Consider the following 16,391-nt stretch of genomic DNA (forward strand, 5'->3'; position numbering starts at 1 on the left):
GTAGGGTTGGGTAGAGTAGGATTGAGTAGAGCAGGGTTGGGTTGAGTGGAATGGAATGGAATAGGATTGCGTTAAGTTGCGTAGATAGAATAGAAGATAATTTATTTATTTATTTATTTATTTATTTAGTTATTTAGTTATTTAGTTATTTAGTTATTTTACTTAAACTTATATGCTGCCCTTCTCCCGAAGGCCTCGGGGCGGTTCACAAACATTAAAACAATAAAAGCAAAAGACAATAACTACCAAAAAATCAATTAAAATCACTGAATTTATCAGATCAGACGATTTCTTGGAAAAGCCATGTCTTCAGGTCCAGGTGGAAAGAGCAGAGGTCGGGGGCCGTCTGGAGCCCCGTGGGTAACTCATTCCAGAGGGTCGGTGCGCCCACAGAGAACACACTCATCCTGGGTGCCTCTAGCCGACATTGTCTGGCTGAAGGCACCCAGAGGAGGGCAGTCCTATGTGCGCGCGCAGGGCGGTGGGAGACAGGCAGAAGGTGGTCCTGCAGGTACCCCTAGCCCATGCCATGTAGGGCTTTATAGGTGAGTACCAGCACCTTGAAGCGGACCCGAAGGACCACCAGTAACCAGTGCAGCTCGCGCAGGAGAGGTGTAACACGCGAGTAACGGGACGCTCCCGTAACAACCCGCGCTGCTGCATTCTGGACCAGCTGGAGCCTCCGGGAACACCCCGAGGGCAGCCCCATGTAGAGGGCATTGCAGTAGTCCAAACAAGAGTTAACGAGAGCTTGGGTGACTGTGCGGAGGGCATCCCTGTCTAGGAAAGGGCATAACTGGCGCACCAGACGAATCTGTGCAAAAGCCCCCCTGGTTACGGCCGTCAGATGATCCCCTAAAGACAGCCGCGAATCCAGGAGGATGCCAAGATTGTGAGCCCTTTCACAGGGGGTAAGCAACTCCCCCCCCAATCTGGAGTGATGGGGGTACTAGACTATGAGATGCCGGCAACCACAGCTACTCCGTCTTGGAGGGGTTGAGTCTGAGCCTGTTCCTACCCATCCAGACCCGCACCGCCTCCACGTACTTAGACATCACGGAAAGGGCATCTCTGGGTTGGTTCGGGGTGGAAATGTAGAGCTGGGTATCATCAGCATACTGATGATATCTCACCCCGAAACTGCGAATGATCTCACCCAGTGGCTTCATGTAGATGTTAAAGAGCAAGGGGGAGAGCACCGACTCCTGAGGCACCCCACAATTGAGGGGCCTCGGGGAGGATCTCTGTCCCCCCGCCCAGACAAACTGTGTACTGCCCGAGAGGTAGGAGGAGAATTGAGTTGAGTAGGGTTGGGTTGTATTGAGTAGGGTTGAGTTGAGTTATGTTGGGGTAGAGTTTCTTAGGATTGAGTTGGATAAAGAAGGAATGGGTAGAGTAGGGTTGGGTAGAGTCAGTATTAATTGTGTAACTGCACAATGGATGTGAGGACCACTAGCCGTCTTCTCCTTTCCTAGGAGGAAACCAAATGGGAATGGAGCAGAAACCAGGTTAATAATCGGGGAGAAAGCTGGTTTATTGTCAGGTGGGAAGCTGTGAGACCTGGAAGCCTTGGAGATTTGAGGCTCCAGGGGAGTTGGGGGGGGGGATAGTGTAGAGAGAAGAAGACACGTAGCCAAAACAAAATTCTCCCTAGAAGGTCAAGGCCGAGGGCCCTGCAGCTGTGCGGAGGAGATTGGGAAGAGAGCTTCTGTTCCGGGCGGGGCCTGATTGGACGTGTGGGAGACCTTAGGTGGCGGAGGGGCCCGGACTGTCTTTGGGGTGGGGAAAATCCCGCTTTTCCCAGCTGTGCCAACATGAGGCCTCCAAGAAAAGTTAGCTTTGGGGAATTTCAAGCCTCGGAGTTTGGTTTTTACTTGGGACCCTGAGAGCAGCTGGTGGCACAGGTTCCCTTCTTGGAGTGTAAATGATGGTTTGTTGCAAAGACACCCACAACAAGCCACACCTCTGTGTGTGTGTATAGAGGCACATGGAACTCAATTCCCAGAATTCTTTGCACTAGCAAGCTGAACATCTGGAGGGAGTCAGAGCTTAATGGGTGGCCAAAGCTGGCTGATGGTGGCTTACTTAGTAAATCAGGGTTCCTTAACTTGGTTGTGGGAAAAATTGGGTGGTTGAATAAAGGAATATTATACGTATGTTTGCTTCCTCGAATAACTTATAAAAGTAATAAATCAGGTTTTTAAAAAGTCTAATCACTTTAATAACATAAATTAGTATCCAGCCATCTCTCTCTCTCCTTCCATCCATCCTATCTATCCCTCTGTCCACTTATCCGTCCACTTCTTTCTATTTATCTGTGCCCATCACAAAGAGCATCCGAATTTTGAACACGGGGACATCACAGCCTGTGAGTAAGGGTTGCAACGTCGGTCACTAAAGGAACAGTCATAAGTCGAGGCTTGCATCACCTTTTCCAAGAGTCCTGGGGAAAATCAGGCAGGATGGTTCCCACAAGGGTGAAGGAAACCCATTTCTCTGGTTTTGGACCTTCACAAGACAGATGGGGAGGGGGCCTTCCTTACTAGGGGGTCCCAAGTGGGGGGGGCAGCTCTAATTTCAAAGCCCATCATCCCTAAATGAGGGAGGGTCAGCGCATCATAAGAACACCCTCTATCTTTGTCTCCCACTCTCTTTTCTTTCTTTCTTTCTTTCTTTCTTTCTTTCTTTCTTTCTTTCTTTCTTTCTTTCTTTCTTTCTTTCTTTCTTTCTCTTTTCTTTCTCTCTCTTTCTCTGTTTTTCTCCTCTCTCTCTCTCTCCCTCCCTCTCTCTGTTTCCTTTCTCTCTCTTTCTCTCTCTCTTTCTCTCTCTTTCTCTGTCTGTCTGTCTCCTCTCTTCTTTTTCTCTTTCTTTCTTCTTTCTTTCTCTCTCTCCTCTTTTTCTTTCTCTCTCTCCATCTCTCTCTCTCTCTCTGTCTCCTCTCTCTTCTTTTTCACTCTCTCTTTTCTTTCTATTTCTACTTTTTCTATTTCTCTTTCTCTCTGTTTCTCTCTGTCTCTTCTGTCTCTGTCTCTCTCTCTTCCCCCCATCCTCTCTCTGGCCTTCAGTATTTCCTCCTCTGGTTCCCAGTCACAAAACCCATCCTTCCCAGCCTAGACTCTGGATTCTGAGATTTGCAGTCCATCCCACCGGGAGGATAAACGAGGGGATACAGCTCGGCTTCCCCCCCCCCCTAAAAACAAGGGATATGAAGACGCAATGAGACTTTGATCCCGGTTTGCCATTCAACGGTTTTGCATTTCTCAGAAACTATGATTTGATCCCAGGGGACTGAGATTGATTAATTGTTTGTTATTTGTTTATCAACAAGTACAAGGAAACAAGTAACAGTATAGACATAGACATGGACGCATGAAAAAAATTGGCACAAATAAAAGGGATAAATAGGCAAAATGTAGCCATAGACACATCGAATGAGTACATATAAATGGGGACAGTAGGACAGGGACGGAAGGCACGCTGGTGCGCTTATGCACACCCCCTTGGGACCTCTTAAGAAACACGTAAAGTCCACGGTAGACAGTTGAAGGTCAAAGGTTTGGGGGTTAGAGAGATTAACAACAGGACCAGGTAGAGCAGTGTTTCTCAAGCTTGGAAGTTTGAAGATGGGTGGACTTCAACTCCCAGAATCCCCCAGCCAGCAGCGCTGGCTGGGGGATTCTGGGAGTTGAAGTCCACCCATCTTCAAGCTTCCAAGCTTGAGAAACACTGAGGTAGAGTGTTCCAGACATTTACGACTCTATTGCAGAAGTCCTATTTCCTACAATCAAGATTAGAGCGAATTGCATTGAGTTTGAATCTCTTGATAGTCCGTGTGTTATTACGGTTGAAATTAAAGTACTCATTAACAGGTAGGACGTTTTGGTAAATAATCTTATGAACTAAGCTTAGGTTGCAATGTAGACGGCGTACTTCCAGGCTATCCAAGCCTAAAATTTCAAGCCTGGTGGGATAGGGAATTTTATTTCGAGCAGAAGATTTGAGGACTCTTGTAGTAAAATGGATCCTCTCTAATGTATTGATGTCTGCAATACAGTGAAGGTTCCAGGCAGGTGAGCAGTATTCAAGGACAGGTCTGGCACAGAGGTGGGTTCTAAATTTTTTTTACTATCGGTTCTGTGGGCGTGGCTTATTTTGTGGGCGTGGTTTGATGGTCATGTGACAAACAATTCTTTAGGATTTAGCAGAGAGTCTACCAGGCTTTTAACTGCTTGTAGAGCCGTACCCAGGGATGAAATGCTCCCGGCTCGGATTGGCTCGGACGAGTAGGTAGCGATGGCGGCGGGCAGTTCGGAGAACCGGTAGCAAAAATCCCTGCCCCCGCCCCCCATGCCCAGCTGAGCTGCGCAATCATCAGAGCCTTTTTCTCCTTTTAAATGGCTCTGACGAGCCAAGCTCTGACAATCCCAGCTGAGTTGCCTGCTAACCAGTAGTAAAAATCCCTCTCCCCCCGCCTCTCCCAGCCTCCAGCTTGCTTACCTTAGCTGCTGGTCGCAACGCTGTAATACCTGCAATCCATTGCATCAGCAAGCAACTGAATCTCCCTGCCTGCAATCAAGCTCATCGGTGAGCAGCTCTACCTGCCTGCCTGCCTGCCTTGTACCTTCTATTGCAGGGGTCTCCAACCTTGGCAACTTTAAGACTTGTGGACTTCAACTCCCAGCAAAGCTGGCTGAGGAATTCTGGGAGTTGAAGTCCACAAGTCTTAAAGTTGCCAAGGTTGGAGACCCCTGTTCTATTGGGTAAGTTTTTTTCCCCTTTGGGAGCTTTAAAAAAAATAGTTAATTGGGTTTTTTTTAGTTGTTCTTTTTTTAGTCCTAGCCATTTAAAGTTTAGGAAGTTTTAAATTGAGCTGCTTTTATATAAAAATAAAAATAAAATAAAATAAAATAATATTTGTGCAGCTTTCTGAGATTTAGTGTGTTTCTGTAGTGTTTCACTCTAACTAGCCACAAAAAATCTCACAAAGCTGTATGTGGAATTTTGTGTGTGTAAAGTGTGAAAGATGGTTTTTTGGGCTTTTTGTGGCTGTGTGAGGTTCCTGCTTATTGCAGGGGCCATTTTGGGTCTAGCACAGCTGCTTTTACATTGTGGGTCAGCCAGTTGTGTTGTGTTGTGTTTTGTAGGTTAAAAAAGGGCAAAGAAGGGAGATTGACTTGGCCACGCCCACCCAGTCACCTTACCACCAAGCCCCACCCACTAATTAAGCCACACCCACAGAACCGGTAGCAAAAAATTTTATATTTCATCCCTGGCTGTACCGGTCTACCTATTTGTTTTTGGAGCCCACTGGTCTACCACCTTTTACCGCTGATCAGCTGTAGGGCGGCCCTTTGAAGCGCTGCAGCAAGAGTTTAAACAGTTTTTTGCCGCTCTGCCACCACCGAGAGCATCGGAAACCGCTTTCAGGTAGCTTGGCCTCAATTTATTTATTTATTTATTATTAAATTTATATCCCGCCCTTCTCCCCGAAGGGACTCAGGGCGGTGAACAGCCGAGAATTAAAATAACGTACAATATAAAAGTTAAAATAATTAAAAATAAATTAAATTAAATGGCCACCCCAATTTAAAACCCCTAGCAATACAATTAAAAAAACCCTTAAAACCTATTCAGGCCAGGCCGGCTTGCTGAAATAAAAACGTCTTCAGGGCCTTACGGAAGTGCGGAGATCCGGAATCCGGAATTGCCAATCTACCACCACCGAGCGGTTTACAAAGAGCGGATCGGTTCTAGCCGATCAGTTAGGAGGCTTCTTGGCTTCCCAATTTAAAGCTACAGTGCCTTGTTTTTTGTTTTTTTCCCTCTTCTTTGTCAAGTGAGCCCTGATTTTTTCCTTCTAGCCGATCAGCTGGGACTCTGGAGGCAGCAAATAAATTGCGGGCGGGGCCAAGCAGAGGTGGTATTTACCGGTTCTCCGAACTACTCAAAATTTCCACTACCGGTTCGCAAGAACCGAGGAGAACCGGTCGCAACCCACCATGGGTCTGGCAAAGGTTTTAAATGCCCTAGTTTGAAGTATAGCATTACCAGAGAGAAAACTTTGTAAAATAAGATTGACAGCTCTTAATGCCTTATCTGCAATGATATTAAAGTGAGCTCTGGGGCTTAGATCTTTTGAAGGGAGTACTCCCTTGACAGAGTGTGGGTCAACCTTTAGATCATTTCCAGCCAGCAAATAATGCCATGATCAAAGTCGGGGCTGGGCCCATTAGCTGGATTTCTCCTTTCTGAGTGCTAGAAGGGAGCGGCTAGGAGGAGGAACAGGAGAAAGGAAGGACTGGGCAGTCCTTGGTGCTCTCTGAGCATTGGTATTTTCTTGCAGACGTCTCATGACCCAACTAGGGAACATCATCAGTGCTAGAAGGGGGAGGGGCTTGCAGGGAGGAAGAGGAGTAGTCGTAGTATGAAGGCCTCCCAGCCTCTTAAGTTGCTTAAATCCGTCGGTGTCTCTTGCCAGGTGGCCTGTTTGACTTCTGCTTCCCCCCCTCCTCTCTCTCCCCCCACAGAAGGCTCGGAAAGCCTCTCCTCCACCTCGAGGCCGAGTGGAGAAGTCCATCCCACCACGCCGATTTCTCTGGCTGTGACAGCTGACTATGCCTTGCAGGGTCTCCCACAGGAGGCCGAGCAGACCGATCCCTCCTGGCCCCCCAGTGGTCTTGAGTCTGAGGATGATAACAGCCTCAGCGCCAGCCCTTTAGAGGAGCACGAGCATTTGTTGCCTTCCTTCAAAGACAAAATCGGAGGTTTCCCGAAAAGACGGTTGCGAGCCTGGCCCTTTGCTTGTCCCCTTACCACCATCGTTAGGCCTCCTTCTGAGCTTCAGGGTGTGTTTGAAGTGAGCCCCGCCGAGGCAGGTGGACCTGGTGGGCTTCAAAGACAGCCACTTACGTCCACTCCGCTGGATGGCGTGAAGACCCTGGAGAGCAATCTGCTTCTCCCCCTCCGTCATAGCCTCCTTTTCAAGGCAGAATCCATGGAGTTAACGCAGTTCCTGCAAGAAGAAGTGGTGGAGAACGATGCTCTCTATGGCATGGAGGAGGAGGACGACGACATCCCCTCCGTCTCCTTCCAGCACTTTCTCTCAGAAACATCCATCGACAAAGATGTGGACGAGTCCTTTGCTTATCCAGACGACACTTCCGAGTCCTGGGACTTGGCTTCCGATAATGGCAAGGATGGCGTTGAGCAGTATGCCGCGGTCACTGACACAGTCGTAGAGTCCAAGGAAGACCCAGAGAGCACCCTGGCGCACTTGGAGAGCGAGAGTGAGATGGACGTATCCTCAGATGTGTACAACATGGATGAAGACACCGTTCATAGAACAGGGGAAGGACAGATGAAAGGAGTGTCTGAGGAAAAAAGTACGCCAAAATCTCCGTCGGTCGTTCCCTTAGCCGACGAATGGATGGGCCAGGTTTGCACAGGGTCCGTCATCCCTCTGGAATGGGACCCCAAATCGTGCCCAGTTGAGTTGGAAGCGGTGGACAACAACTGCTCTTTTAGCTTGGACATCAGTGCGCGACTCAAAGAATCTGAGAAACGGATGATGGAGCTCCTCATCCAAGATGGTGCTGCCAGCGGAAGCTCCGCTGAATTGGAAGCGGGTGATGGTCAGCCTTTGGAGACCTCTTCCGAGAAGGAGAGGGCCTTTGCGTCGCTCGTTGAATCGAAGGGGGCTCTATTGGGACAATCCGAAGTCATCCGAGCAGATTCCAAGACAACCCAGGACAATCTCACTGCCTGTCGGGAGTCAGAAGTCGAAGTGGAGGGAGTGTCATCTCTTGACAAGAGAGATGGTCAAGATGATCACCATAGCACGGTCCTCAACAACGAGGACCGTGCTATGGTGGCATTTTCCGAGGCAAAACCTGACTCTCTCTCTCTCCTGGCACTGAGCCATACCCCCGAAAACATCCTTGCAGAAGACAATGGGGTTCTCCTCAATGCCTCGGCGCCGTTGCCCCAAGAATCTCCTCTGCTCCACCCAGATGGGGATGAAGGAGCCAAATTACAGAACTGGAGTGTTACCCGCAAACCTCCGGCGGAAGGTAAGATCTCCCGTTTTCTCCCCATTCAACAATCTCGACTTATGACTGTTTGTTTAGTGACCGAAGGGACTTGGGGACTGATTCTCATACTCAACACCCTGTGGTCATGTGATCGAAGTTGGCTCATATTTATGATTTATCACACAACCCCCTTTTGAGACCTTCCGACAATGCCAAAACTGGATTCGCTTAACGACCATGTTACTCACTGAACAACTGCAATGGTTCTCTTAACAAGAGTGGCAGGGAAGGTTGTAAAATGGAACCAAATTCACTTAACAACCGTCTCGCGTAGCAACAGAAACTGATGCGATTGTGGTCATAAGTTGAGGACTAGTTGTAACATTGGGGATAAATATTAGAGCTGTGTATATCAAAGGTGTACAGAGACACTTCGAAATATGACCGCTCACTTAGTGACCATTCAAAGTTAGAATTGGACCTGCTTCCAAACCTCCAAACCTCTTAAAGTCTCTGTGGTCACATATCACCATTTTGGACAGTCAGTAGCTGATCTGCTTTTATGACCGTTTGCATCTTTCCCTGGTCACTAAACCCTGATTTACAATGTTTTTGCTGAAATTGACGTTTTCAGTCAATCCCGCCTCATATTAGCCAGTGGGTTCGCTTAATGACTGCTGTGTTTGCTAAACGACCACAGGAGTGGCTTAACGAGTGCAAGAGTCACTTAATGACCGCAGCAATGGCTTAATGACAACAGCAGTCGCTTAACGATTGCAGCCATGGCTGAAATACAGCAGTTTACAGCAGTTGGAAAAGGAGACCTCGGTTAGAATACCCTAAAATATCTTTCTGCAGGATCTTCCAACGATTCTGAAAGCAACGAAGGATCTCTCCCGGAATGGGAAGAGCCGAACTTTGAAGAACCACGGACAGCTCACTCGGTGCAGGTGTGGCCCTCGCAGACCGAAATGGGTGGACTTCAATTCCCAGAATTCCCTAGTCAGTGGCACCTGAGGTGGGCTGGGCTGAGACAGAGAGGCTCAAAGTCACTCAGCCTGCGGGACTAGAACTCCCTGTCGCCTGGTGATTGGCCCAACGTCACACGACCCACAATTGCAAAGACGGGAGGGTTGATGGGAAGATGCACAATAAAATAAATAAACAAAAGACCTTTTCAAAAACGATCTCGGACGTTAATCGAGGCCAGCTAAGTGCCTTTTCGGGAAGGTAAAGAGAAGTTTTGGGGAGAGCATAAAAACTCTTTTTCAGCCAAAGGGATCCGCTTAGTAGTAAGGGATGAGTAAAGAGATTTGCTTTTATGCAGGCCCAACTGACGCATTCCCTGGGGACTGACGAGGAGGCCATTAGGAAACCGAAACTAAGCCGGAGCGAGAAGAAAGCTCGAAAGGTAATTCCCTCCCTCCCTCCTTTCTTTCCTCCCTTCATTCCCTCTTTCCCTCCTTCCCTCCTCCCCTCCCCTCCCCTCCCCCTCCCATCCTTCCTTCCCTCCCTCTCTTTCTTCCTTCCGTCTCTCCTTCCTCCTCTTCCATCTACCCTTCCCCATTCATCTCTTTCCTCCCTCCATCCTTCCCCCCTCCCTCCTTCCTTCCTTTCTCACAAATAATTCAAGCGGTGAACCTATCCAGCATACCTCCCTCCTCCTATTTTCTCCAAAACAACAATCCTGCAAGGTAGGTTGGGCTTTCAGAGAGGGACTGGCCCAAAATCACCCAGCTAGATTTCTTGCTTAACGTGGAACTAGAACTCATGGTCTCCTGGTGATTGAATCAAAATCAACCAACATCCTTTCATACTTAAGGTGGAACTATAATTCACTGTCTCCTCTTGATTGGCTCAAAGCCACGCAACTCTCTTTCGTGCCTGACACTAGAACTCGCCACTTTTATTAAGAGTGTTTATCTAAAGTTTGCTAGTTTCCTGATCTGGTCTACCTCAAAGGGCTGGCAAGGTGAAAGTCTTCCACTCATTGTAGTAAGCATCAGCCACAGAGCGCCTAGGAACAACTCCAATTTTTGGGGTGTAAATATCTCTCTTGCCCTTTCTTTGGTTCTGGACTGAGAAGTTAAGTTCTCTCAAGAGGTCAGAAGAAGACTTCTGCATGGTTCATACCAGAAACATCTTGTGGTCTCCAGAACTTTCCAGAGTTCATGGTCCACCATGTCTTGAAGAAGACCGAACCTCAAGATGGCCTTCCGTGGAAGCAAGGGGTTGGTCTACAGGACCTCAACTGTAGCTTTGGATGGGAGAAGGTCCCTCCTTCTCCTTGTTCTTCAACCAGCTCTTTAGTTGACCTACAAGCTTCTTCCGTGGCTTTTGAGGGTGTTGTGAGTTCCTCTCTCCATGGTGTGGTTGAGAGCCCATCAACATGATGCTGATGGGCTGTGTGTGGTGGTCTTCTTTGCCCCCAGGCCATGTCCAAGCTGGGTCTGCGGCAGATCCACGGCGTGACCAGGATAACCATCCGTAAATCCAGGAATATCTTGCTTGCCATCACCAATCCGGATGTCTTCAAAAGTCCAGCTTCTGACTCCTACATCGTCTTTGGAGAAGTCAAGGTGATCTGAAAAGAGGGAAGAGGATCTGGGGGGAGCTGGGATCCTGGGGGAGGGGGAAATCTATTGATGACTGAAGAGGGAGGGAGGGAGGGAGGGGAGGAAGGAAGGAAGGAAGGATGGAAGGAAGGAAGAAAGGAAGAAAGGAAGAAAGGAAAGATAGGTGGATGGGTGGAAGGAAGGAACGAGGAATGAGAAAAGGTAGGAAGGAAGGAAGGAATAATGAAGGGAAGGGAATGGCAAGGAAGGAAGGGAGGAAAAGGGGAGAAAGGGAAGGAGAAAGGAACAAAAAGAAGGATAGGATAAGGGAAGGAAGGAAGGAATGGAAGGAAGGAAGGAAGGAGTAATGAAGGGAAGGGAAAAGAAGGGGGAAATGGAATGGCAAGAATGGAGGGAAGGAAGGAAGGAGAGTTAGAAGGATTAATGGAAGAAATGAAGGTGAAAGGGAAGCAGGATGGAATGAAAGGAGGAAGGAGATATAGGATACAGGAGGGAAGGAAGGAAGGAAAGGGAGGGAGGAAGGAGAGGAGAATGATGGATGGAAGGAAAGGAAGAAGACAGGGAAGTAGGAAGAAGTGATAGGGGGAGGGAGGGAGGAAGGAGCTTGGAAAATTTGTGTTGGATAACTGACGAGGGAGGGATGAAGGGAGGAAAATGGGAAAGGAAGAAAGAGGGAACAAGGAGGGAGAAAAGCAAGAAAGAATGAAAGGGAGGGAGGGAGGAGAGAAAGGAAGGAGAGAGGGAGGGAGGGAAGGAGGGAAAGAAGAATATGAGGAGGAAGGATAGGGTGAGAAGGAAGCAAGGAGGGAGGGGGAGGGAGAGGAGAAAGGAGGAGAGGGAGAGAAGGCTGAAGGAGAAGGGGAGGGGGAAAACGAGAGAGGGGAAAAAGAAAGGGAGGAGAAAGGGAGGAAGACAGAAGGAAGAGGTTGGGAGACGGGGAAGGCGGGAAAGCGGAAAGGGAAGGGAGGGAGGGAGGGAGAGAGCGGGTGAGAGAGAGAGGGAGGAAGGAAGGGAGAGAGAGATTGACTGATTGACTGACTGGACGGACATTCTTATTTTTAACACCAGTAGTCCTCAACTTATGCCCACAACTGAACCCAAAACTTCCATTGGGAAGTGAGATAACTGTTGCCTCAGACCTTATGCCAATCGCTGTAGTTGTTAAGAGAGAGTCACAATGGTCCTTAAGCGAATCTGGCTTCCCCATTGACTCTGCTGTCCGAAAGGTCTCCAATGGGGGATCACGCAACCCCCGGGGGCCACCGCGACCGTCATAAACGTGAGTCCGTTGCCAAGTTGTCTGAATTTGGATTACGGGAATGCCGCAACGGTCATAAGCATGGAAAACCATGGTTGTAGCTCACTTTTTCATTGCTCTTCTACCTTTGGTTGCTAAACGAATGGTTGTACGTTGAGGACTTCCTATGTTGTGATAGATTGGCATCTGCCTTTCTTGACTGGAGAGACCAAGAGATTGTCTTCTTCTCACCTCAGTGGGAGAATTCAGATTGGAAATGGAGGTTTAGGGAAGTGGTCCTCTCAAATTCCTGGTTGAAGGACCTGGCCTCTTGGTAGAACATGGAAGGGTCTCCTAGGCCAACCATCTGGGACTCATTGGAGAATGTCTTGTTGGGTGTCTTCTTCTGGAGACAGGCCAAAGCCAGGTCTCCTCCTCCTCCAGAATGGAGAAAGATCTGAAGGCTCTCCATTGTTTTCTGCTGCAGGTGGAAGACCTCTCCCAACAGGTCTACAAAGAGGCGGCGGAGAAGTTCAAAGTTCCTATGGATCACTCAACCTTGACCAATGAATATGGTTTAGCCCTCACCATCAAGGAGGAGAGTGAGGAAGAGGAGGAGGTAAGGAGACCCAGATGTCAACCTTCTCCAGACTTGAGCTGGAGGTGGGGGTGGAAAGGAGGGAAGCCCAAGAGGAATGAGTACCTTCATGATGTCCTCCTTGGAGGTCCACCTCCTAGGAGGTCCAAGGGGAGTAGACTTCTCGGGAGCCAGGCTATTAACCCATGGAGCACAATTCTTGCCTGGAATATCTTGCCTGGACCGAGAATGGGGCTGCTCTTCTCCATCTCTTGGATCAGAAGAGTTGTCCACACTGGATGGAGCCTGAGGTTGAGTTGGGATTTGGGATTTGTATCCACCTCTTGAAGTCCACCTTGCATGATGGTCCCTCTTTCTTTCTTTTTCTTTCTTTCTTCCTTCCTTCCTTCCTTCCTTCCTTCCTTCCTTCCTTCCTTCCTTCCTTTCTCCCACCTTCCCTCCCTCCCCTCCTTCCCAGGTGGACGAAACGGGTCTGGAGGTGAGGGATATTGAATTGGTCATGGCTCAGGCCAATGTCTCCCGCCCAAAAGCCGTCCGAGCCCTCCGGCACAACAACAACGACATCGTCAATGCCATCATGGTGAGTGCTTGAGGGCAGCAGCCGTCCCTCCTCTGCTGTGGTGGAAGGTAGCCTGGATTCCCAGCAGGAAAAGAGGGAGGGAAGGAGGGGCTGAATTCCAGAGGAGGGAGAGAGCGCCAAGTTTTGAGAGTTTGGTTGAGAGGAAGAGAATTTACAAGGCTCCGTCCCAGAGGAGGAGGAGGAGGAGGAGGACTGTGCTTTCTGAGCTTGGTGAGCATTTCCTTGCAGACATTTCTCGACCCAGCTAGGTAACATCATCAGTGCTAGAAGGGAGCTGGGTTGGGTTTCTGTTCATATATATCTATATCTATATATATCTATATCTATAGTCCCTTCTAGCACTGATGATGTTCCCTAGAGACATCTGCACAAAAGACACCCAGTTCAGAGAGCACCAAGGACCCCACACTCCTCCTCCTCCTCCTCCTCTTCTTCTTCCTCCTCCTCTTCCTCTTCCTCTACCTCCTCCTCCTCCTCCCAAACCCCATCCCCCTTGTAGCACTGAAGATGTTTCCTAGTTGGGTCATGAGACGTCTGCATTAAAACCTTCCAGCTCAGAGAGGTCCAAAGACCCCACGGTCCTTCTTTCTCTTCCTCCTCCTTCCTTGCAGCACTGATGATGTTGCCTAGCTGGGTCACAAAATGTCTGTGACAACTCCACCCCTCCACCCTCCCCAGTTCCTAGACCTGACGCTTCTCTTCTTCCCCTTCTGTCTTCCAGGAGCTAACCACGTAGTAATCGGTGGGGTGACGCCCAGCTCAGAGCACCCTCCCCCTGCCTCAGTTCTCCACCCCCCACTTCTGTAAAGACATCCAGTTGTCCGTGGCCGATACAGCTGTTAGGATGCAAAGACTTTACTCCCCGATTCTTCTACACCAAGGATGCTCTCTCGCTTAATAAACGGTATATTCACTCCTGCTACACCCGGACTCCGTCTCTCTGTCCTTTGCTGGGAGGTGGGGGGCTTCGAAGCTGTCGAGTGTCAGTCCTTGACTTACAACATTCTGTTTAAGGACCGTTCTGGAAGTGACGATGGTCCCCAAAAATGGGACGTAGACATAGTCAAATTAGACCCTTTCAGTGAGTAGCTGAAAGGTGGCCGTGCTTCGCATAACAACAGCGACAGAATAGGTCACAAAATGAAGCCCAACTCACTTAACCAATGTCTCGCTTAACGACAGAAATTTTGGGGTCATTTGGGGTCTGTGATGGGTCTGGATTCCTTTGTCCTCTTGTGACAATCGAGCATCGGGGTGCGCATTTTGTGCATCACAATTACCGAACCGGAAGGGACCTCTGAGGTCATCTAGTCCAAACCCCCCCCCCCGCTTGAGCAGGAGTCCCTTATAGAGTTACAAAATTGGAGGGTCCTCCGAGGTCATCTAGTCCCAACTTCCTGCTCGAGCAGGAGAACCTTACAGAACAACAGGAGTTGAAATGTGACATTAGAGGTCCTCTAGTCCAACCCTACACCGTTTCCGACCAAAGTCATCTACTCTCTCCCATCTCTCTCTCCATATGCTGAGACCTTCACCGACTCTTTGTAACTTGCAAAGAGGTCGAACTCTCCATTTGCAGAAGGCCGGAGGGAATCGGCGTTCAGCTGATGCAACCAGAAGCAAGGATTGGGCGGAGAACGCAGGACTCAAGCTGGATCTCCCCGGTTGTATCAAATACGCAGCAAAGAGTATGAGGGAGACCCTTTTTTTGTGTCCTGTTGGGTTGGGATCCAGAAAAGAGAGAATTTGTAACTCTGGGTCGAATTGAAGGGAGTCCTGAGTATTCTCTGAGCTGTGTGGTTTTCTTAAGGGACCTTTCATGGCCCAGCTAGGGAACGTCATCAGTGCTGGAAGGGAGGAGGAGACTGTGAGGTCCTGGGTGCTCTCTGAATTTGGTTGTTTTCTTGCAGACATCTCGTGACCCAGCTATAGAACGTCCTCAGTGCTAGAAGAGGGAGGAAGAGGAGGATGTGGGAGAGCAGAAAAATGACTATGGGGTGCTCTCTGAGTTTGGTGCAGACATTTAATGACCCAACTATGGAACGTCATCCGTGCTAGAAGGGAGTGGGATGTTTTCTCTCTTTAAACAAGTCCCTTCTGGCACTGATGACATTCAACCACCCCATAATCAGGTCCAGAATCACCCAACACTAAGCCAGGTTTCTGTGACTCGCGCCTGATTTTATGCCTGTTTTTCACACGGCCGCTAAATGAATCTGGGTTCTTTCCTCCCGCCCCCCCGCCCCCCTTGTCTTTGGTTGTTTAAAACCAGTTGGAAAACATCCAGACAGCGGTTCCTGTTATCTCAGGATTGAAATCCTAGTTGGTTATCCCAGCCGGAGTGGAGTTCGAATTCACCCCCAAATTCCCACGTTCATTCATTCGGCAGGATTTAAGTAGCCAATCGGGATGAATTTGCTGAAAAAAAACAGGATTCGAACTCTTGAGCAAGTGGCCTAAAAAATCGCACCGCGCGTGAAGCGCTGGAGGGTTTAGCCTTTGTAGTTCCTCTTAGGTTACACCCAGTGGCTTCTCGCTGAGTTACTCAACATTTACCCATCACGCAAAGCTGCCAGTTTGAGCGTTGTTTCTTCTTCCGGAATGGTTTTTCCTCGCCCAATTCAAACTAATGCTCCTTTTTAAATGTGTTATTTATCATTTAATTTATCATTTTAAGGGGTCCAGATACCACCGGGTTTTTTAAATTTTGTGTATTTATGTATTTTATTGTTGGCTGTTCACCGCCCTGAGTCCTTCGGGAGTAGGGCGGTATACAAATCAAATAAACTAAACCATGTTCCTGGGAATCCCCCCCCCTCCCGTGTATGTTTATGTGACACAAAGCTCTTTCGCTCGGGGCATTTGCAAAAGAAAAAATAAATACAGATTTTTATTTTTCTCGTGGATTTGGACGCTGGGTAGTTAAAATTCATGCCTTGCCAAAAAGAAAAAATGTAAATATTTTGCAGCTTACATCAAGATTTTAGCCTCAAGGCAAACCACCGATGATCTGGAATGGGTTGTTAAATCAGGCAGAGTTTTGAGTGTTGTGTTTTAACGTCAGCGACGTTCTTGGTCGGAGCGACCGGCTGTGATGGGCACAAAACGAAGGAAGCCGAAGAGAAACCGAGGTGGAGACCGATAGGCAAGAATTTGTAGCGGAGGGTTGCAAGGTTGGGATCCTGGGGGCTCTCTGAGCTGGGGGGGGGAATTTCCTTGTAGACGTTTCATGACCCAACTAGAGATCATCATCAGTGCTAGAAGGGAGGAGGAGGAAGAGGAGGAGGAGGAGTACTGTGGGATCCTGGGTGCTCTCTGAACTTGTAGGTTTACTTCTGGATGTTTCATGACAAAACTAGGGAACAGCATC

The 16,391-nt window shown here is 48.7% G+C and overlaps 1 protein-coding gene across 1 annotated transcript; it reads left to right on the plus strand.

Moving 5' to 3' along the window:
- The first annotated feature begins 9,351 nt into the window (after nt 1-9,351).
- LOC148114408 (nascent polypeptide-associated complex subunit alpha-like) lies at nt 9,352-13,943 on the plus strand. The gene is made up of 5 exons (XM_087893698.1): nt 9,352-9,441; nt 10,463-10,609; nt 12,331-12,462; nt 12,899-13,021; nt 13,743-13,943. The coding sequence occupies exons 1-5, from the start codon at nt 9,352-9,354 to the stop codon at nt 13,755-13,757; spliced, it is 507 nt and encodes a 168-aa protein (XP_087749824.1). The 3' UTR covers nt 13,758-13,943.
- Nucleotides 13,944-16,391: the final 2,448 nt, after the last annotated feature.

Source organism: Pantherophis guttatus, chromosome 4 (assembly GCF_059756535.1).
Source record: "Pantherophis guttatus breed Tessera chromosome 4, ASM5975653v1, whole genome shotgun sequence".
In the NCBI taxonomy this organism is placed as follows: Eukaryota; Metazoa; Chordata; class Lepidosauria; order Squamata; family Colubridae; genus Pantherophis; species Pantherophis guttatus.